Source organism: Gopherus evgoodei, chromosome 1 (assembly GCF_007399415.2).
Source record: "Gopherus evgoodei ecotype Sinaloan lineage chromosome 1, rGopEvg1_v1.p, whole genome shotgun sequence".
NCBI classification, from domain to species: Eukaryota; Metazoa; Chordata; order Testudines; family Testudinidae; genus Gopherus; species Gopherus evgoodei.
In genome coordinates this window covers 16,097,977-16,121,476 of record NC_044322.1, presented here as the reverse complement: position 1 = coordinate 16,121,476, position 23,500 = coordinate 16,097,977, and the positions used below count along the sequence as shown (strand labels likewise).

Below are 23,500 nucleotides of genomic sequence, written 5' to 3'. Positions count from 1 at the left end.
TGTGGGGAAGTGGCCCAGGGAATCAGAGCAGCAGCACAGCTTAGATAAAGGGTCATGGCAGACGGCTGCTATCTACAGTGTCCCTGGGATGGGACCCAGAGTAGTGGGTGGGACTGGGCCTCTTCATCCCCCATTAGCCACTGGGGGAAGTGGCCTGGACTAAGAGGCAGCCCAGAAGAGGAACTGAACTCTTTAGTAGCCCAGCAGCAGAGCCTGAGGCCTGAAAGGCCCAGAGAGGGCGAAGACATTTCCTCCAGGAGGGAAGCCATGGAGTATGGCTCGATACTAGGACTGAGACCATTGATAGACTACGGGACTAATTGAGAACCTAAGCTACAGGAGTGCTACAGGGAGTGAAAGTGGAGGCTCACACACACTTGACCAGGGGTCACTCATGAGCGATGAGTACACGCTATCAGAGGTGGTAAACAGAGAATGTCAATTTCCAGGCTGGTCACTCTTGTATCTTTCTCCAGCTGCTTTAAAAGACTGATGGGAATAATTAACAGAAGTATTTGGTTTGCAGGCATGAGTTGCATTTCACAATACAGAAAGCAACTACTCCTTTCATAGGAGGAGTTAGTTGGGGGATTTGATGCTTCATTTCCCCTTTTATATCCTACAATATTACTGATGTAATATCAAGAAAATACATTTTAAAAAGTCACCAATTAGGCTTGGGAATCCCAGCAAGTGCATTCTACAGTTTTAGGGGCTATTGTATCTGAAGGGAAGGTGGAGGTAGGAGATCTCTGAAATAGATATTTTGATCCTTTATAAATCAGAGGCTCTGAAACCATGGTTCATTGCCATCTGGGGAGAAGTGGCTAATCACACGGTGTTTTCAATTGAGAGAAATTGGACAGATGGGGAAGAGCAAAAGTAGACAGTGGATAAAATTTTCAAAAGCGCTTAAGTGCCTTAGAAGTCCCCTCTGAGAAGGGACTTAGGCTGTGAAATTACTAAGATGCTTTTGAAAGTGTTATCCAATATGATTAATATTTTTCATAAAGAGCAGGACACCTATTGCACTGAAGACAGATTTTGCCTTTGGAGGTTAGGGAGTCACAGATGAGAGGGGAGGTTATTCACAAAATAATCTCTCCACTAAAATATGAACCACACTGTGGAACAATTTCAGAACTCACGTAAGGTTGTTCCAAAGCCCCAAGAGCCTGAAGCTTTTATGAAAATGTATTATCATCCATAAACTGGATGCACTGTATTTGTTGTAGATAATATTGGGTACAACTATCTGGAAGATGCATTTTATTTTTCAATCAAATGTTAGGTAGACTTTTTTTAAGAAATGGAGTTCTGGACTGGGAAATAGGAGACATAGGTTCTAGTTCTGACTCTGTCCTGCTGTGTGTCATCTCACTGGACTGTGCCTCAGTTTCCCTCTCTGTAAAATAGGGATAATGATAGTAACCTCCTTTGTAAAGTGCTCTGAGCTTCATTCATTGAAAGTGCTATATAAGAGCTAGGTATTATTGATCATGTAATTTTGAGCAACTTTTGAAAACAGTAAAAATACCCATGGTGCCCTTGGGTGATAAAGCAGTTATGTGTGCCCATAGATGTGTATTCCTGACAAGGTCAAACCAGACTTTCTTGTAAGATTCTCTGCTTTGAACTTGGTGATATAAAACACTGATGTTACTTGACCCAGCTAGGGCAGAGTTGGAAGAGCTTCCCTTTGTATCTACTGTGTTTTTTCTCTGTTTATTTTTAAGGGTTTTTTTAGCATGACCCAGAGCATAAAAGATGACCCGCTATAAAAATGTAGATTGTTTGTTTACCAATGCTATATATGGTATTGGTGTAAATAAATGTGTCAAATGCCTTAAAATGTCTTATCACAGAAATCCACCATTTAACTTAGTTAAATCCATTACAATGGGGTAAATTAATAGGTAGAAATGTTCAGTTGTCTTGAAAAAATAAAAAATAGGACACTATGCATGTTCCCCAATGAATACACCTATCTCATTTATCAAATGGTTTTATTAGGTAGTAGCCTGCTATTTTGTCTTAAAGAAAAAGTAATGTGAGAGAGATGCTAAGTGGTGCATATACACTATCTGAATGGGTAAACAAAGCCATTTTGTTTCTATACAGAGAGCCTCGGAAAGTCATCCTTCACAAAGGCTCCACAGGACTTGGTTTTAACATTGTGGGAGGAGAAGATGGGGAAGGCATTTTCATATCCTTCATCCTAGCAGGTGGTCCAGCGGATCTCAGTGGAGAGCTGCAGAGAGGAGATCAACTTTTATCTGTAAGTATCTGTATTTTTGCTGGCCCATTACTAGTTCTTGTTGGTTGTCTTTTCATGTGTTGGGAAAACATAACCTTGGCTTTTCATTCAATGTTTCACCCATAGAACAAAAGGCTGGACCCTCTTCCCAGCCCCAAATAGTACCTGGAAGGGATTAAAATGTTTGGAAGATTATATTTCATTCAGTAGACCACATGACTTACCTCACCATGTATTGTGAACAGCGTATGTTGTAAAAGATTTAGTAGCATTTCTTTGGGAAGGCCTGCATAATACACTCCGGGCTTTGCCACAATAGAGTCATGTAGTCATTCCAAATTCACGCTATAAAGCTTTAGATCACATTGTGCTTGTGCACGTGTGAACGTATATCCATCTTTTTATAACATAGTATATAAAACTAATAACGCTGCGGTCCCATGGATTGGGAAGATGAAAGACATGAGTGGACAAGATTTTCAAACCAGCCCAATGCCACTTTAGACACTCAGGCTTCGTCTACATTACAGGCTAGGGGTGTCATTCCATTGCTTGGTGTACACACACTTGTTCCAGCTCTCATCAAGCTAGTATGAGTATAAATAGCAGTTTAGCCACAGCAGCATCAGTATTGGCAGCAAAGACATGGGTCAGCTGTCCAGACTACAAACCATCCCGTACCCCATGACTTGACACGGCTAAGCTGTGCCTCCGTTGCCATTACCTGTGCCACGACGGCTATGCTGCTATTTATACTTATTCTAGCTTGTTGTGAGTGTATGTATATGGGAGTAGGGGAAATCACACCCCTAGCTCACAGTTTAGATGTAGTCTCAAATAAGGGCCAAACTTTCAAAAGCTCATTGTGACACTTATGGCCAGATGTTCAAATAAAGCTCAGCATATTAAGGTGCGAAGTTGTTTTGAAAATCTATCCAAGTGTGTAAAATGAGCTGCTGGGTGCTGGGCACGTTTGGAAGCCTGGCCCTTATTTAGGTGCTAAAATACAACTGAGCTCTTTTGAAAACGTGCCCACTTATTCTGAAATTCTGGCCGCAGTTGTGGGTGTTGAACACTGAGTGTTGCCATTTATAGTTTGCTCATCTCTGCTGCTTGAACTGGGATTGCCACACCAAGGGCTTAAAATTGCATGTTTGTGACAATATAATATAGTCTTATAGAATATTATGTTGTCACTTTGTGAACATTTTAGGTAAAATTTTTGAAAGTGTTGAAGAGATTTGAGACCCTAAATCTTACTGGTGATCAATGAGACTCAGTTCCTAAGTCACTTAGGTTCTTTAACCTTTTTTAACCAATAGTCAATAATACAAATTTTATTTTATGATTTATACAGTGGGTCAAATTTGCCCTCAGATAGATGTGTGCATCTTTTTCAGAGGGTAGGCTCTCACCTGTGATATTTTAGTACTATGCTGTGGCTGTTTTTCTAAAGTTGTGAGTGGCATCCTACAAAGGCACTTTTCATCCTTCATTGTTTGAATGAGCAATGAGGTAATGTGCAGTTGCCTGTGAGTGCTCAGAGTGCGAAAAAAGAGAGGTTGCCTTGTATAACATATTGCTGTTCCTTGCAAGCTACAAAGACAACTTTAGTTATTCACAGTTTAACACTGTCTGGTTGATTAACAGCACTTTTTATACACTGTCTGTTTTTTGGCCAGCTCAGCTCCATGAGTACAGATCAGCATCTTCTCAGAAAAGATCGCTGGGCTAGCAGTGTCCTTTTCCTTCCCTGTTATTCTACTCTTTAGCATGCTCATGTGAGTGCAACTACAGAAAGGCCTAGTAATCAAATCTTTTACATTGAGTATCATAATGTGCTTTCTTTCTCCTTCATACACTTCTTCCCAACAGGATAGACAGAGGCAGAGAGAGCTTCTGTCTTTTCTTTTTCCTCCTTTGAGGGAAGTATTGGGATTTGGCAGTCTAGACTACGTGCGCCATCTAGTGTATGTTGAGCTAATTAGCAAATTTCCAATATGAGAAAAGGTTCAGCTACATCGTGTTCATTATTTCTGTGCTGTAATGAATTCGATGGTAGCTCTGCAATTCATTTTCAGTTTTTTAATGGATAAAAAATTCTGTAGCCTTAAGCTATATTTTGCATACATAGTCTCATTAGCATCTTTGTAGTTCTCTTTCATGTATATATTGATAGTGTGCGATTAAGAAATAGAGGGTTCATGTTTCAAGGTGTGCACAATAATTGAACATATGATAGGAGTGTTCTGCACAAAGGGGATTTTAAATCACAGTCAAACTTTCCATAAAGTATCCTCCTAGAATAGTTGATCATATGGTATAATGAAGATATACTGTGCGATCCCAGGGCCTGATATTATATAAATCTAAAATTTTATTTGGCCCTCATCACTGTGGTGAGCCTGTAAGGGTGACTGATGTATCTCACATACTTTATACAGCCTCATTACAGTAGTACCTGAGTATGGCACTTTATCGTCTTTAATTTAAACTCGCAGTACCCCTGTGAGGGAGGGAAGTGCTATTATCCCCATTTTACACATGGAGAACTGAGGCACAGACAAAGTGACTAGCCCAAGATCACCCAAGAAGCCGGTGGCAGAGTGGGGAATTTAACTCAGGTCTCTAGAGTTCCAGGCTAGCTCCCTAATCACTGAATCATCTTTCCTCTCAGTTTTGTCAGCGTGATTTTTCTGGACTTCAGTGGGAATACCATGCAAACCATTCTGGCAAAATCTAGTTAGAGCTAGCAGGTATAGGAATCTTTGTTCCTTTATTACTTGTATGAAGTTGTAATAGAAGATCAAAAGGAACAGGGCCAGCCTTTGTGAGAGCTGACATATCCTGTTGGTACCAGGCAAATGAATTTTGAACAATTAAAGAGAGATCATCTTGAACATACCATGATTATGATTTATGGGCAAATAGTGCTTGTTGTACAGAAGGATCCCAAATGCTTTGCAAATTATTATATAATGTCATGTTGTGTATAAATGAAGACTGTTTTATCCAGTTGGAACTGCTGGGAGATTTAAATAGTCAAAATGTAATTATCCAACTTGGAACTAGGCCAGGGTGTGATATTCTGCAGGGTGAGGACAGTGGAAGCTGTTTGATTGTTTATTGACCTGAACTGGTCATAGTGTTACACTTCATCGCATCGATTGAAAAAATGTAACCTTCTTTCAGTAAGTAGGTTGATTTTTGGTTCCTTACAGTTTTTTCAGGGTCTCTTTTTTTCTTTTGGATCTCTTATCTGTTCATGTTGTCTAAACATCTCTGTATACTCCCTTTTCTGTTTTCTTTGGGGCTTTGGGGGAAATAGTGTGTTCTTCCCTCAGGTTAGCTAGCATGTAGAAAGTAACATGAGGTGAAATCCCAGTGAAGACAGGGCAGTTTGTAGTTTAACACAATTTAGCAGGTCAAAGTAATGGCAATGGAGAAGCCTAGGGAAGCCTAGGATTTTACCTTGTGTTATTTACCATGTCTTAGCTAACATCATAAACAAACCCATTCAGTATCTGTTACAGATTCCCACAGGTGTATATTCTGTCCACCAGCAGTCAAGTTCCTTCTACATAAAGTATGCTTAAAGTTACATTCAGAAGGGAGTTTCAAATACCATATGGTGTTCACAAAACAGAACTGGAATTCATAAGATGGCACAGACGTTCCCTCCACCCTGTCACAGGGGATAATAACACTTCCCTACCTTGTGAGGATAAATGAATTAAAGAGTGTGAGATAGGGGCCATATAAGTATCTACGGTAGATATGTTGTAGTTTTACAAGCAGTCCTGTTACTGTCAGAAAGACCTAAACAAACTGAAAAAGTATAAAGAAGAAATATTGTTTCTCTAATCTGTTTCAGTGACAATCATTTTACTTGTATCAAGAACAGGTGAAAACTTTCAGGCAGATGTGTGAGTGCGCTGACTTTACAATTTGGAAGACATCCACTCCCAATGTAGCTGAGTTTTGCACAAGCTGAAAGATTCATGCAAATTGATAATGATTTCCAGCCTACTGCTCTTTTAGTTTAATGATGCTGGCAAGCCCTGGATACATTTATTTAACCTTCACAATATCTGCAAGTATTTAATAGCACTTTGCCATTGAGATTCAGGCTTATTCGTTAGTCATATCTCAACTGGATCATTGTCACAGTTTCTTGGTTGCCCTTCCTGGTTCATCTGTCATGGGTTTCCAGTCTATTTAAATTTTCATGGCACATTTGTTCTATAGCTCTGTATTATCTTGTCACCCTTTGCTGTAATTGCATTGACTCTCCATGCATCTAAGGATCAGATTTAAATGATTGGTATTAGCTTTTACAGTACTTAACACTTCAGTCCTCTTACATTTACATAGCTTAATTCAAATATGAAAGCAAATAAAACTCGTGGTGGGAATATGTAGGTGGATCTCGTTACTAAGATTCTGTTCCAACCATGCTTGCTGCTTCCTTGGCCATATGAAACAAACAGAACTCCTGTAGCATAAGCAACACAAGGTCACAGGTAGGGATTTTAGTCCTCACTGGCTTTAAAAAAACTGCCATAAACATTTAAATGTTAGTTAAATGTATTTTCTGTTTGGTTAGCTATATTATCTGGGAGCCTTTCCCAGTATGGTCTGTTCACAACTTCTGCACATCAGGCACAACTCAGAAAAGTATCTTTGACATTTATATTTATTTTTAAATAGACTTAAATAATAGGCTGTGATGCTGCAGCAGTGGAATTTTTAAATTTGATTTCTGTGTGTTTCACAGCAACCTTGCTCTGAAGCACCTGTGAAACATATCACCATTGCTTTGGCATTTACTTGGCATACAAGTAGTTGATTTGTTCATTCAGCAGCATGGGATGGAAATTATTACCAAATTAGACTTAATGTATTTCCCCAGGCAATCATAAAGCAAGGCACCGCTGAGTGACTTAGTCTCAAAAATAGCTATTATAAATCCATTCCTCCGTACTCAAACCAAGAAAAGTTCTTGCCGAACTGCATAAGCCACTTCCAGAGGTGACTGATAGTAGACCATTGGCTGATGCAGGATCCCCCTTTCCCAGTATTCTGAGGGTATGTCTACACTATGGGATTATTCCGATTTTACATAAACCAGTTTTGTAAAACAGATTGTATAAAGTCGAGTGCACGCGGCCACACAAAGCACATTAATTCGGCGGTGTGCGTCCATGTACCAAAGCTAGCGTCAATTTCCGGAGCGTTGCACTGTGGGTAGCTATCCCGTAGCTATCCCATAGTTCCCATAGTCTCCCCCGCCCATGGGAATTCTGGGTTCAGATCCCAATCCATGATGGTGCAAAAACAGTGTCGCGGGTGATTCTGGGTAAATGTCATCACTCATTCCTTCCTCCATGAAAGCAATGGCAGACAATCATTTCGCGCCCTTTTTCCCTGGATTGCCCTGGCAGACGCCGTAGCATGGCAACCATGGAGCCCGTTTTGCCTTTTGTCACTGTCACCGTATGTGTACTGGATGCTGCTAACAGAGGCGGTACTGCAGTGCTACACAGCAGCATTCATTTGCCTTTGCAAGGTAGCAGAGACGGTTACCAGTCGCTCTGTACCATCTGCTGTGCCATTGTAAATTGGCGACGAGATGACGGTTATCAGTCATTCTGTACCATCTGCTGCTGTCATGGGTGCTCCTGGCTGGCCTTAGCTGAGGTCGGCCGGGGGCGCAAAAACAAAAATGGGAATGACTTCCCGAGTCAATCCCTCCTTTATGGTTTATCTAAAAATAGTCAGTCCTGCCTAGAATACGGGGCAAGTGTACTAGAGAACCAGTGTATCAGAGAACCAGAGAGCACAGCCGCTCCATGTCAGATCCCGCAGAAATGATGAGCTGCATGCCATTCACGGGGGGTGCCCCTGCAACAACCCCATCCGTTGATTCCCTTCTCCATCAACCTTTCTGGGTTATTGTGGCAGTGTCCCCCATTTGTGTGATGAAGTAACAAAGAATGCAGGAATAAGAAACACTGACTTTTTAGTGAGATAAAATGAGGGGGAGGCAGCCTCCAGCTGCTATGATAGTCCAGGCAGGACATTAAACGGTGGGCGGGAGAGGAGCCCAGCATCCCGCTGCTATGATAGTCCAGGCAGTACAGAATCTTTTCTTTACACATGAAAGGGGCGGGGCTGATGAAACTCAGCCCCCAGTTGCTATGATGAGGACGATTACCAGCCGTTCTGTACCATCTACCGGGAATGACCGGGAGTTGTTCCTATTTATACCTAGGCGCCCCCGGGCGACCTCACCTGAGGCCAGCCAGGAGCACTCACGGGCTGATGATGACGATGGATAGCAGTCATATTGTACTGTCTGCCACCGGGGAGGGGTGGGGAGGGGAGAGGATGCTGCTATTCATTGCCGCAGCACTGCGTCTACCAGCACCATGCAGTAGACATAGGGTGACATATAAAAAAGTCAAGAAATGATTTTTTCCCTTTTCTTTCATGGGAGGAAAGGGGGGGTGGGTAAATTGACAACATATACCCTGAACCACCCCGGACAATGTGTATGACCCTACAGGCATTGGGAGCTCAGCCAAGAATGCAAATGCTTTTAGGAGACTGCGGGGACTGTGGGATAGCTGGAGTCCTCGGTACCCCCTCCCTTCCTCCTTCCATGAGCGTCAATTTGATTCTTCTTCGAGTGATTGCTCATATCCATTCCAGTTAGATGTGTGCGCCATACATGCACGCTCGTCGGAAGATTTTTACCCCAGCAACCCTGGTGGGTCGGCAGTGTCACCCCCTGGAGTGGCGCCGCCATGGCGCCGGATATATACCCCTGCTGACCTGACCGCTCCTCAGTTCCTTCTTACCACCTGTGTCGGTCGTTGGAACAATGGAGCGTGGCTTAGCTGTCTTCCACTTCCATAGCTTCTCCTTGTTCATTTGATATCTTCTTGTACATAGTTGACTTAGTCTGTAGTGTAATTAGTTTTATAGTTATTAGATAGTTAGTGTACATAGTTTAGCGGGGTTTGGGCATTAGCCCTTCCCCGCACCCGGTGCCGGGGCCCATGCCCGGTTCACCGGGGTTCAAACCGTGCACGGCCTGTAAAAAGCCGATGCCCGCGAGTGATCCCCACGACTCTTGCCTAAAGTTCCTCGGGGAATCGCACATCTCAGATAAGTGCCGCATTTGTAAGGCTTTTAAGCTGCGGACACAAAAGGAGAGGGACTTTCGCTTGAAGACTGTCCTTATGGAGGCAGCTCTGAACCCTCCGTCCTCGGCACCGAGCGCTGACAGCGCTCCTCCGGCACCGGACCGCATCGGCTCCGCCAAGACACCTCGGCACCAGCCTTCTCCAGCACAAGGATCTGATCGGAGGCCCTCCGCTTCCTCCATGCCTTCGACGCAGACTCACCCTCGTTCGGACCGCCCGGCACCTACTCCTGCTGTGGCACCGACGACTGTGGTACTGTCGACTCCGGTCCCGAGAGGGCTGTCGAGTCCAATCCTTGAGAGCTCCCCGCCGAGGCCTGTGGTTGAGCTTACGGTCCCTTCCACACTGGAGACATTCTCCTCAGCCAGAGACCTTATAGCGATGACTGAGTCTACCCTGCCTCAACCCCCGGCACCGCCGGTGGCGGTACTACATTCCAGAGGCAAGCCAGCCGCTATGAGACCTCCTTCACTGGAATCAGCAAGCCGGCACTGATCTTGATCCAGGTCCCGGCACCACTCGCGGTCTCATGGACGGCCCCGGTCTAGACGCCGCTCGCAGTCCTGGCACCGCTCACCTAGGCAGTACCGGTCGTACTCGCGGCACAGATCCACTTCTCATCCTGCCTAGTACGCTCGGTACCGCTCTGGTTCTAGGTACTGCTCCCGGCACCGAGACACTCGCAGCCGGTCCCTCCGCAGACCATCGAGATCCAGGTCGACCTCCCGGCACCGCGCTGGTTGCAGGTTCCGGTCTCGTTCTCGGCACCGATATGACTCCCGGTACCGATCCCCGGCACCGAGGAGATCTCCAGTGACAAGAGCGAAGGACTCATACCAGGCTCGCTCGGCTCCTCCCTGGCCGTCCCAACACCCATCCGTGTCTTCTCAGGTGGATAGTGCATACGCCCCAGACACCGATGTGCCTGCTGCATTATTCCATGAGCCTCAGCCTCAAGATCATGGGCCGCAACAGTGGTGTTTCTGGATGCCTTGGGCGTACCATCAGGCCCAAGGCTCTCACCCAGGTCCATCGCGCTCAGCCACCTCAGAACACCGGATGCTGGAAGCCACAATCACCCGCCCTCTTCTTCCTCCTATGGAGGGAGGGTTGACCCAGCTTCAGGACTCCCAGCTCCCCAGGAAGACAGAGATGATCCACCAGGAGGAGCCATCGTCAGACCCGCTTGTTCCAGGTCTCTCCTCTTCATCCCCCCCTGACGAGGCTGTAGCTGGAACCTCGTCTGTTGGCCCTCCACCAATCGACCTCAGGGCCCACCAAGACCTCCTCAGGCGTGTTGCACAAAATATGAACTTGCAGGCCGAAGAGGTCCCGGAGGTACAGGACCCAGTGGTGGACATTTTATCATCAGATGCCCCCACTAGAGTGGTTCTTCCCTTCATTAGGACCATACAGGCCAATGCCACTACGATCTGGCAGTCCCCGGCCTCTGTTCCACCTTCTGCGCGAGGTGTAGAGCGTAAATACATGGTGCCCTCCAACGGCTATGAATATCCCTATGTCCACCCTCCTCCTTGCTCCTTCGTTGTCCAGTCAGTTAACGAGAGGGAGTGCCATGGCCAGCAGGCTCCAGCCCCTAAATCAAAGGATGCGAGACGCATGGACTTGCTAGGGCGCAAAGTCTATTCCGCAGGGGCACTCCAACTCCGCGTGTCCAATCAGCAAGCCCTCCTTAGCCGCTATAGTTATAACACTTGGGCGGCAGCGGACAAATTTAAGGAGTTGCTTCCGCAGGACGCACGACAGGAGTTCTCGGTGATCCTCGATGAAGGAAAGAAGGTGGCAAGAACTGCCCTCCAGGCTTCTCTGGACGCCGCGGACACAGCTGCCAGGACTCTGGCCTCTGGCGTGACTATGCGGCGTATCTCGTGGCTGCAGGTCTCCGGCCTCCCCCCGGAGCTCCAACACACTATTCAGGATCTTCCCTTTGAGGGCCAAGGGCTGTTCTCAGATAAAACTGACCCTAGGCTGCAGAGCCTAAAAGACAACAGGGTCATTATGCGCTCGTTAGGCATGCACACGCCAGTGACTCAGCGCAGGCCCTTCCAGCCCCAACTGCACTGCCCTTACCCTCAGCCCTGGCAGAGGCAAGACTTTGCCAGAAGGCGAGGCAGAACCAGTCGCCGAAGGCAATTGGGCAACCAAGGGGACCAAACCAAGACTCCTCCAAGCCTTCCTTAGGGCCAAAACCTTCCTTTTGAAGGTGCGCCCGAGGGCTCTGTAACAGTTTCTTTAAAGGATCCGTCCCCTCCTTTCTCCAGCTGTCTTTCCTTTTTCCTCCCTGCTAACGTCAGATCGCTGGGTCTTACGCACGCTGGAATTTGGATACCACCTCCAATTTATTTCAACCCCCCCCTTCCACCCTCGTCCCTCTTCAGGGACCCCTCTCACGAGCAACTCCTCCTCCAGGAGGTGCAAACGCTTCTCGCCAAAGGAGCCATAGAGGAGGTACCAGAGCACAAATCGGGCAAGGGGGTTTACTCCCGCTACTTCCTAATCCCCAAGGCAAAGGGAGGTCTCAGACCTATCCTCGATCTGCGGGAACTCAACAAATACATGATAAAGTTGAAGTTCCGTATGGTATCCCTGGGGACCATTATCCCATCCCTGGATCCTGGAGACTGGTATGCTGCCCTCGACATGAAAGATGCCTACTTCCACATAGCCATCTTCCCACCTCACAGGAGGTTCCTCCGGTTCGTGGCCAACCGCCAACATTTTCAGTTCGCGGTCCTCCCGTTCGGCCTCTCTACAGCCCCAAGAGTATTCACCAAATGTATGGCTGTAGTCGCCGCCGCCCACCTCCGCCGCAGTCGGATACACGTGTTTCTCTATCTAGATGACTGGCTCATCCGAGGGACCTCCGAGGCGCGAGTCCTCCATCACATCCGCATTGCCGAGGACCTTTTCCTACATCTAGGCCCAAGGATCAGTGCGGAAAAATCGACTCTGATCCCGACTCAGAGGATAGAATTTATTGGCGCCACCCTGGACTCCAGTCTTGCCAGAGCCTGTCTACCACTGCCACGGTTCCAGACTATGGTAGCCATCATTCAGAGTCTGCGAGCGGCGCCATTGACTTCGGTACGCGCTTGCCTCGCTCTCCTGGGCCACATGGCGGCCTATACATTCGTAACAAAATACGTCAGACTGCGCCTCCGGCCCCTCCAGTCGTGGCTTAACTCACGATACCGACCAGCCAGGGGTGCTACGGACATGGTCGTCACCATTCCCCCGACCGTCCTAGACTCCTTCGAATGGTGGCTGGATCTCTTCCATCCGCCCCAGCCCTCGGCGTCCCTGACAATGGAAGCATCATCCCTGGGTTGGGGGGCTCACCTCGAGCATCTAAGCACCCAGGACCTTTGGTCATCTCAAGAGCTGACACTGCACATCAACGTCCGGGAGCTGAGAGCGGTCCGCCTCACTTGCCAGACATTCCAACAGCACTTACAGGGCCATTGTGTGTCAGTATTCACCGACAACACAACGGCCATGCACTATATAAACAAGCAAGGCGGCACGAGGTCTTCGCTCCTGTCAAGAGGCCTTACGACTGGGACTTTTGCATAGCCCACTCTATACACCTCATCGCGTCCTTTGACCCAGGACTTCGGAACACGCTGGCGGATCGCCTCAGCAGATCCTTCCTTTTCCACGAATGGTCACTTCGCCTGGACGTTACTCTTTCGCTCTTCCAGAGGTGGGGTTTCCCCGGATAGACCTCTTTGCCTCCCGCGGGAACAGGAAATGCCAGATGTTCTGCTCCTTTCAAAGCCTCTCACCGGGTTTAGTGGCGGACGCCTTCCTTATACCGTGGACGACGCACCTGCTCTATGCTTTTCCACCATTTCCGCTTGTCCACAGGGTCCTACTGAAAGTACGCAGGGACAAAGCCCGCTTAATCATGGTAGCTTCAGCATGGCCTCGGCAACACTGGTACACCATGTTGCTAGACCTATCTATAGCCGACCCTGTCCCTCTGCCTCTTCACCTGGGCCTGATCACTCAGGACCACGGCAAACTGCATCACCCGGACCTTCAGTCTCTCCACCTCATGGCATGGCTCCTGAGTGGCTGACCCAGTCTGAGCTGTGTTGCTCTGCCCCAGTGCAACAGGTGCTCCTGGGTAGCAGGAAGCCTTCCACTAGAGCGACATATTTGGCCAAGTGGAAGCATTTCACGTGCTGGTGCGTGGAGTGGAACTTCCTTCCCACTGAGGTCTCCATCCCTAACATCTTGGATTACCTCTGGTCTCTCAAACAACAGGGCTTAGCGGTATCATCTTTGAGGGTCCATTTGGCGGCCATCTCTACCTTCCACCCAGGGGAGAATGGGCGCTCAGTATTCTCACACCCGATGGTGTCGAGATTTCCTTAAGGGCCTAGAGCGCCTCTACCCCCAGGTACGCCACCCCACCCCAACATGGGACCTTAACCTGGTTCTTGCCAGACTCATGTCCTCCCCATTCGAGCCGTTAGCAAGTTGCTCCCTTCTCTACCTCTCATGGAAAACTGCTTTCCTGGTGGCCATCACATCAGTGAGACGAGTCTCCGAGCTTCAGGCCCTCACAGTAGATCCCCCATATACTGTATTCCACAGGGACAAGGTGCAGTTGCGACCATATCCAGCCTTTCTCCCCAAAGTGGTATCGGCCTTCCATGTTAACCAGGAGATCTTCCTACCTGTCTTCTCCTAAACTACAATATATGACCATATTTCCCGCACCCCTCAGAAGCAGGGCAAAGGCTTGGGGAAGTGAAAGGTAACGGAGGAGCTGAGGGAGAGGGAGGTAATTGCTGGCAAGGAGCCTGGATGTGAACTTGGAGGGTTGTTGGGTATGGGTCAGAAAAGTATGGAACAGGTTTTTGGGGGGGCCGGGGAGAGATCATTAGGGGCTTCCCCCATGCAGACCCTGGCTGATCCCTAGCCTCTCCGATTCAGTCAGGCACATCTGTCCTGTCCCCATATGTGACACCCACTCCTGCATCTCATGTGGCCCTGCACCCCCTCTCCTCTCCCCATGTGTCTCTGTGCCCCCACTCAGCCACCCCCTGTCCCTCCCCCCTGTGGCCCTGCACCTCCACTCCCATTCAGCCCCTGACCCGGTCTGTCGTTCCCTACTAGTTCTTATGAGCCCCTGTCCTACCGCTCAGCAACCCCACACTGTCAGTCTCCCAAAGCTCCTATCTCCTGACCTGGTCCAACAGGCGCTGTGATGAAGGTACTACAGGCTCTTTCTCTTGTCTAGCTGGCCAGGAGCTGCTGCTCTGGTCTATTTGCCACAGCGCCCTCTGGTGGGAAAAAAGTGAAACTGCAGCAACTTTCCAGCAGAAGCTTTTTTTCTGTGCAAAGAATTAAAAGTGTGCATGGCTCATTAATTATGTGCACGTGCAGTGGTGCAGATTTCCCCAATATGACCTGGTGGGTGAAGCACTGGACTTGAGATGCAGGAGACCTGTGTTCTAGTTGCAGCTATGCCACTAGCCTGCTGGGTGACCTTGGGCAAGTCACTTTGCCTCTCTGTCTCAGTTTTCTCATCTGTAAAAAGGATAATGGTACTTACCTCCTTTGTAAAGTGCTTTGAGATCTATTAATGAAAGGGGCTTTGTAAGAGAGAGGTATTAAAACCTGAACTAGTTTCACTAGGCATGTTCACAGTGTGTGGTAGAAGAAAATGTTATTGTGCATCTTAGTTTTGTGTAGTGTTAAGTTAGGTAAGTTGTGCCACCAAATTTCTATTTTAAGTAATGTTGATGTTGATAGAGAAGGTCACAAAAATTCAGGTGAAAGTTTTTTGCTGGAATTTGCTGATTTGCTGGAATGGGAATGTTTGCGGACACTGTTCAATTTTGCCAAATTTCCTCCGAAGTTCTGACGGGACCAAAAGCTCATGGCAGATTTTGGAACCCTGCCTGGTTTCACTCCACCTTGCCCAGCTGGCACCTCAACAGCCTACCTGGGGAGCTGTTGGGTAGCCTGGGCTTCCATGGCCTGCAACTCCAGGACTTATCGTCATGGGGACTGCCTTTCAGTTGAGGGGCCAACGGTGTCCAGGGTCTAGGGCAGCCTGCCAGGCAACGTGCCCCAGAGCCAGACCTCCATCCTCTTTCATTAAGAATGTCAAATGTTTTGGTTTTGATCTGAATCAGAACCCAACCACATTTTGAAATATTGAACTCCTCTGTGGGGAAAAAAATACCTCCTCTCTACCCCCAGTTCTATTTGCCTGGTTGGCTCTCACTTTTCCTGTGATCCACCAGATGGCAGCAGAGGACTGCTGTTCTGCACCAGCTGGTACAAAATGACACAATTCGTCTTCTGTTAATGGAATAAGTTACACTATTAAAACCAGTGATGGCCATATTTTTATTTTAAAAATTAATTGAATGGAAAACGTATAATATTTATGACACTATCATTAGTCTCTTTAAATAAACTATATGCCTGAAAACCATATAATACAAATCATTGAATGCTATTCAAGAGGCTTTTGATATGTGATTCAGCTTGTCATTCCTGAAACTAGAAGCAAAACTGAATGAAAGAGCAGTAGAAATTATTTTATATTTCAAAGTGCAATATAGTTGAATTAAACTGTAATGCTGGAGATAAGGTAGGAGATGTTTATCACATCAGCTTCTGCTGATGTTTTCTTAATAAATGATGTTAAATAGTGGAAACTATTTATCATATTATTCATTATATTCTTGTGAATTATCACTGAACAAAAAGGTCCCTTACTTTGCTTTGGTGCCCAAAGAATATATGAAAATATACTTCATTCAAACCATACATTCATCAGTCAAACAAAATAAATGCTTCGTATGGTGTAGCTCAAATAATTACCTGTCAAATTAAACACATTAACACCAAACCTGCTATTATTATGAATAATAACTATACGTTAGCATCTAGAAGCCCCAGCTGAGATCAGAATCCCAGTGTGACAGGCTCTGTACACTGCTATAGACTGTTTTCCCACACAAGAACTTAGTTTGTATAGACAAGACAAGAATTATTATTCCCCCTTTTACAGACATAGGAGTGAGCGGCACAAAAATTAAATTACTTTTTCAAGGTCATACAGGAAATGAGTGACAAGAACAGGAATCAAACCACACTCATTTGTCTTCGATCAGTGCCTAAACCACACAACCACATTTACTCTTCTTGAACCCTATCTTTCTCCATCTTTATTAGCCCCAAATGCCTGAAAAAAATTGCACATACTGCAGGTAAAATATATATCTTATACCGTCTTTACTCCAGTTCTGGCCCTTACAATTCCACTTGACCCATAGAAAGGAATTGCATTTTTTAAAAACAGGAACTTGGTGGTGTTTAATGGAAATCCCCTACAGGACACAAGAAATTTTGAGAACCAGATTTGTACAACATATACTTTCTATATCAATTAATTTTGCTTATTTTTCTTTCTGTTACACATAGAAAAATAATAATAATACATATCTAGAATTTTTCACTTATAAGACATAGCATTTTACAATGATGGGTAAACATCTTCATTTATAGGGATGGAGCAACTGAGGCAAAGAAAAGGCACATGGAAGACTCAGGACTAGAACCTTGATTAATTGTCATCAGTTCTAGTGTTTAATCAAATAGGCTTCAGCCATTTCCCATATTGCTATGACCAGAATTGCTTTTCATGCATTAGTGTAACTTATTATGCAAATGTATCTAGGAGTGTTGAAAAAATGCATTGAGAAATAGCATGCGATTGTACTCTGTCCAATACTTTGTCCAATTTTGGTCACCAATGTATAGAAAAGATGTTGAGAAACTGGAAAGGATTGAGAGGCGAATGACAAAGATGATCAGAAGGATGGAATGTAAGTCATAGGAGCAAAGCTCTGAAGGAACTGGGTCTGTTTAGTTTGGAAAAGAGAAGATTAAGGGAGAGCATGATAGCGGTCTTCAAATACTTGAAATGCTGCCATAAAAAAAGATGTGGAAAAATTTTCAATCTTGCCACAAAGGGCAGGACAAGATCAGGTTCAAACTACATCATAGCAGATTTAGATTAAATCTCAGGAAAAACTTCCTAATGGTAAGAACAGTAGGACAGTGGAACAGATGGCCTAGGGAAGTAGTGGAAGCTCCTTCACTGGAGGTTTTCAAAGAAAGGCTGGATAGCAATTACACTTGGATGGGAGGGATAGCTCAGTGGTTTGAGCATTGACTTTGCTAAATCCAGGGTTATGAGTTCAATCTTTGAGGGGGCCACTTAGGGATCTGGGGCAAAATCAGAACTTGGTCCTGTTAGTGAAGGCAGGGGGCTGGACTCAATGACCTTTCAGGGTCCCTTCCAGTTCTGTCAGATAGGTGTATCTCCATATATTTTAAATCCTGCGTCTTAGCAGGAGTTGGACTAGATGACCCTTGTGGTCCCTTCTAACCCTGCAGTTCTATGATTCCATCATGTAATTAAAAATGGTATTATAATAAATAGGCATAAAGGCAGAGTCAACATTTTAACCTTAATTTCTGGAATTCCTAATGTTTGTGTATAGATATGCTTGATTTCTCAACCTTAACGTAAGTTTTAATTAATGTGGTGGGGGGTTTTTAATCATAGGGAATAAAAAAAAATAATAGGATGTGTGAAGGATGGAAATGGAAACTGGCTGTGAAAAGGAATGAAGTATCACTCCTAGGTCTTTCAGCTTAAAAGCACAAAACAAAAACACTGACTGCACCTAGCTCCAGCCAGCAAGGGGAGCTGTGATTGGGATGGAGTGTGGTTGGGAGACTGAGATAGGGATAGAAACCACAGTGCACAGGAGAAGGATGGCTATGTCCTGTGGTGGGATCTGGAGCTGGTTGGATGAAATGTTTTAGGGGAGGGTTGGAAGGAGTCTCACCAGTTCCTAAGCATACCTTGGGCTTCCAACATGTTGTATGTAGCGTTATTGCTTGACTCTTACAATGAGGGGCACAGGTAGGTGGAACTAGTACATATTGTAACTTGGAGGTAAATTGTTTCCATCTCTCTCATTGTCTTTCCTGAATTAATTGACTAAAATAAAATTAACTGCCTTCTATAAACCCTGTTTCTTTGCCTCTTGTTCCTAGTTAGCACATGTCTGGAATGAGGTCAAAGATGGGTGGATCCTTCCCACTTCTGCACCATCAGGATCAAACAACTGCAATTTGGGAGAAGGGGCTAGCAGGGACATACTGTAGGATTGGCTAGTAGCCTGCCTGTGGCAGTGGTAAATACCTGATTCTTGAATGCTCCCAATCCTGCACTGCACCTGGCCTGTTGTGCATTGCTACTCCTTGTAGAGGAAGATAAATCCTTGCAGTGATCAGCTTGTGCCTTACTTCTCCTTCTGTGTATTGCCTTGCTGTCATTTTATGAGATTTTTCTTTTCCCTCTGAACAGTTTAAACACTTCTCCTACACAGTGCCTTCTCACTTCTCCTCCTACACAGTTCCTACCTACCGTCTTTCCTACATCCATAACAAAAATAAAATATGCATTTTTAAAAACTGTAACTCACTGTAATTCCTGCAGCATGATTTGTTGCATATTGAGCGAGGTAGAGTATAGATGGTTGGTGCCTATTTAAAACATAGTTATGCTTCCTTGTGCAGCAGATAGACTTGACCTTCAGCTACCTTTCCCCTGCTGTGGTGCAAAGGAGCATTCAGATTTTATAAGGAAAAAGCTGCATCTTGTTCATGGTCGAAGCTTTAAAATTGCTAGTGAATTTTGTTGCCTAGCCACACAATTAAAGGGGAAAAAAGGCAAATGCCATTTGGTTTGCTTCACATAAAACATTTTCTAATTGCTACCAATACTGGAAATGTTTGAGTCACCTAGGGCCAAATCATCTCCTTTGGGCAAACCCAAAATAGATGGACTTTGTGATGGGCTGCTTTTTGGGGCAGGAAATTCACTGGCCATTGAGCATCAGAGCTGCTGCTGCATCATTGCTAGTGTAGTGGCCTCAGGGCTGGAGTAACCTCCATGCCAGATGTTCCTCCAGCATTTCAAGCAGGACATATTTGCAGATCCATTGGCCGTGCCCCTAAAATGCTTCTCTGTGCTACTGTGGATAAAGCCCTGCCTAGAAGTCTGTACTACTCTTAATTAGGGGAAACCACTCTGCTTCTGCAGCTTTATGGACTGCATGTGGCCATGCAGGTGGTGCCAGGATTTTTCCCTTATTTAAAAAAAAAACAACATTAAACATGAATACTTATCCACTAGGGAAAATGCTAATTAGCCAAGCTAGGCTGTAACCATGCGAACGTGTTTTGTATTTGTTACGTCAGGTGGTATGTATTGCCATTGAGAAAAACAGCAATTTATACACATAGTTGCTATTCTCGCTACTGAGAAGAGTTAGCAGCAGGGTGAATGTATGGTGAGTGATAATGGGAATTATACACATTCATCCCAGGGCAATGAGATGAGAATAAGGACTGGATGTAGTAATCACGCCATAGAAATGGCACAGTCCTGACTGGGTCATTTCAACCTGGGCTGGCTGTACTAGAAAATCCTGCCCTGGCAGAGATGGATCAGATGATGGAGGAAAATAGGTCATTTTTAGCTCTTAATTTGTGTAGCTGATGAGCGGACTGTTTCAAATTTAGTGACAAAATTACATTTCTGTTTGTATTATACGCAAAAATAATTTTTCTTGTGAATTGTGTGCTCAAGAAAGGTTCTGGCTTGCCATCCCTGGAGCTGTAACTACTTGATATCTCCACAAAGCAGGCACAGCAATAAGCATGTGTAGTGCAAGATGTCTAGTAATGTCAATGTGGGGCTTTGTAGTGATGGGGTCACTTAAGTGCCTAGACAGATTTTTAGTGTGTCTTAATACGTTGTTTCTGTGTGTTTTTATCATCCAGAGAAGAGAAAGAAGATGAGGAGTTAAGTTTGTAACAATAGCCTATATTGACATTTTTAGCAGAATTTGATGAGATATTTAAACCAAAGTCTGCAATAAAAAAGCTAAAAGTTGATCATGATGATTCAAAAAGAGTGCAGAAGGTGAGGTGCCTCTTCCCCTAGGCGAGCAACGAGGTGGGATAAGTCTGTCTGACACAGGGTCATGGGCCATAGGTCTAATAAATGGGCCCATGCAGCAAGGGTCCCCAGAGAATGTCAGGCAGGAGGTATAACTAATTCCCACCGCTGATTAGTGTGCATGCTGTCTGCTGTCAGCAGTAAATGCTGGCTTGGCAGATGGTGGGCACAGACATTGCCACTTCTCAGAAGAGCAGCAAATTTTGTTCCATGGCTCAGTGCTGTGAGCCGCCTTGCACCAATATGATTCCTTTGGCAGAGGACCCACCGTGCAGCATGTCTGCTTTCCCTCTCTGTGTCACATGGGGCAAGGTTTGGCATATCCTGGGATTACAGCTATGGAAATTAATTTCCAAACAAGGTCTCTTGGCATATGCTAGTATGTGTTTATTTTCATGAGATATAAGTACTGTATTTGCCTACAAGGTGATGAGTCAAGAGCAGATTGAAAGGACCAAGATCAGCTCTCTCACTCAGCATCCCTATGCAGTTAGGAAATGTTTAAAGGCACAAAGGTCAGTTAGGCTCCCAGTTTCCTTTGAAAGTTAATGGCAGCCTCTGACACTGAAATATCTGCCCAGCATTTCTAAGGTATGAGACATCGCTGAATTAACACCATCATCTGAGTCTTTCCACCTCTCCTCATCTGGTCTTTCTCTTTCTTTATATTGCAAGCTCTTTGGGGGCAGTAAGCATTTCCTTTTGAGCACATGATTAACAGGTAATAAATAATACTAATAATCTTACATGTGTCTTACTGCCAAATAATATTAGCTATCAAACCTTTCAGTTTTATGTCACGCAAAGCCAATCCCCTGCAATCTCCTTTTGCCCTACCAGAGAGCCTGGGTAGTGGAGCCATGATGAAATCCTCAGTGGCTTCCAAAACATTCACTTTGCAGTTGCGTCAGTGAGTAGAAATGATCCTTCCAATGACACGTTGCTTGCTCTTCAGTTCCTAATGATCTGGGAGGAGTTCACATCCAGGTCAGACAGTCTGAATTATCCAATTTTATTATAAGATTGTCAGATAGAATTATGTCACATCTGATATATTGATGTGTTTGGAGCAAGCTCTTCTTCCCTCAGTGTTCATAATCTTACTGTCCGGCTTGCAGTGAAGAGAGCATAAAAACATGGACATCAAAATTGCTGCAGAAAAGTAATAGTCAGGATGAGATGGCTGCAATTCTGGGCTTTGTTAATTATAAGACCTGCTTCAGTTTGGATTTTTGGGCCTTACTGAGACAGACCTGCTAGTTAGTTCTTATTGGCTCTAATAAGATGCATACTAATTTGCTGAACTTGAGACTGGGGAGTATGGAGTTACTAGGGTAACCAGACAGCAAATGTGAAAAATCAGGATGGGGTGGAGAGATAATAGGAGCCTATATAAGAAAAAGACCCCAAAATCAGGACTGTCCCTATAAAATCAGGACATCTGGTCACCCTAGGAGTTACTCAAATCATCCATATCACATAGCCCTAACCTTTATAGCCAGAATATCATTATGTCTAGACTTGAACATGTGCAAGTAGATACACAAATCGGAGTGCCAAGGATTGCCCCAATCAGCCTAGGTTCGTAATGACACCAGCTGATGACTATCTTGCCATTGTAATTTTTCAAAGGTCAGCTTTATGCTCTGTGTTAACATGGGAAGATGTGAGGACTGTCAGTTGGAGATTAGAGAGGGGAATGGGGTTGACTGGAAAACAATTCTGTTTCATGAAAAAATTGCAATTTTTAAATTTTGTTTTATTCCAAAGCAGAATGAAAATAAGACTTTTCAAAATATTTTGTGAAAAAACATGAGCGAGCGAGAAAGAGGGAGATCCACCCCAGAATAGCTAATGGCTAATGGTTTCTGGCTTTGGATATGTTGAGAAGTCAGTAGGAATTACAGGCAGTAGGTAACTGAATCTAGGTGATTAGGATCAAGCATCCATAATTGCAGGCCACTTCTGAAAACGTGGCCCTCAGTGATTTGCCCAACATCAGTGAGCATCTGCCCGAGCTGGGAACAGAAACCAGGGTTCCAGAGTCCCAGCTAGAGCCGGTAGAAAAATGCTGTTTTGTTAAAAACCAAAATGCTTCATGGATATGTGTTGATTTTGATGAAAATATTGTAGGGGAGGTGCATGGTGGAATTTTGAGAAAGAAAGAAAGACCCCAGAATAGCCAATAGCCTGGTTGTTAGGATACTAACGTCAAGCAGGGAAAACCCAGGTAACATCTCCCCTCTGAAAATATGGATGTTATCCTCTCTTTTCCTCAGTTTACCTATCAGTAAGGAGGGTATAACAATGCTAGTTATATAAGCTGAATTAGGCCAGTGCTTGAATGTGTTTGTAAACCCATCAGACAATCAGATTTTTGAGTGATTATTGAAAGCGAATGAATGATAGTGATAAAGATCAGTATTTATATTTATTTAATACATTAGTTAATAAGTATTGACCTGTGCTATTAGCTACAGTGCTTACCATATATGCCTTTTTAAATTAGTATTTAAATTTGGTAGCAGTTGGTTTAATATAAAAATACAGCATCTAATCACTACATCTAGACGTTTGCAACTAAATAAAAAATGAGGAATGCTCTTGATCACCTCATGGTCGCTGGATCAAATCCATTCTAGGTTAGTAGTGACACCAGCTGATGGCTATTTAGGACCTGTGTTCAGGCCCGGTTCCAGCAATCAAACATGCACAATTCAAAACCCATCTGTAGGCTCAGGTTTGAGTCACATTGGCTGAGCATCAGGAAACTTGCAGTGTTGCTGCTTGTGTCACAACTGTTGTGTGGATAACTAAATTACTTTGGTTTCCAAGGCTGTCAATCTGTCATCATTCACAGATCTCATGTTCACGTGGAAAATAACTGGCAGCAATAAGAGGTGTTTCTCTGAAGTTTGGGAACAGGAAGAAAATATGCCT

The 23,500-nt window shown here is 44.9% G+C and overlaps 1 protein-coding gene across 9 annotated transcripts in view; it reads left to right on the top strand.

Annotated features, from left to right (window-relative positions):
* The window catches only part of DLG2 (discs large MAGUK scaffold protein 2), a 1,569,268-nt gene that overhangs the window by 1,236,941 nt on the left and 308,827 nt on the right, over positions 1–23,500 (top strand). For all 9 annotated transcript variants that reach the window (XM_030558530.1, XM_030558473.1, XM_030558462.1 and 6 more), the window contains one exon: positions 2,122–2,278. In XM_030558530.1, the coding sequence (XP_030414390.1) occupies positions 2,122–2,278 (157 nt within the window). The remainder of the gene's footprint in view (positions 1–2,121; positions 2,279–23,500) is intronic.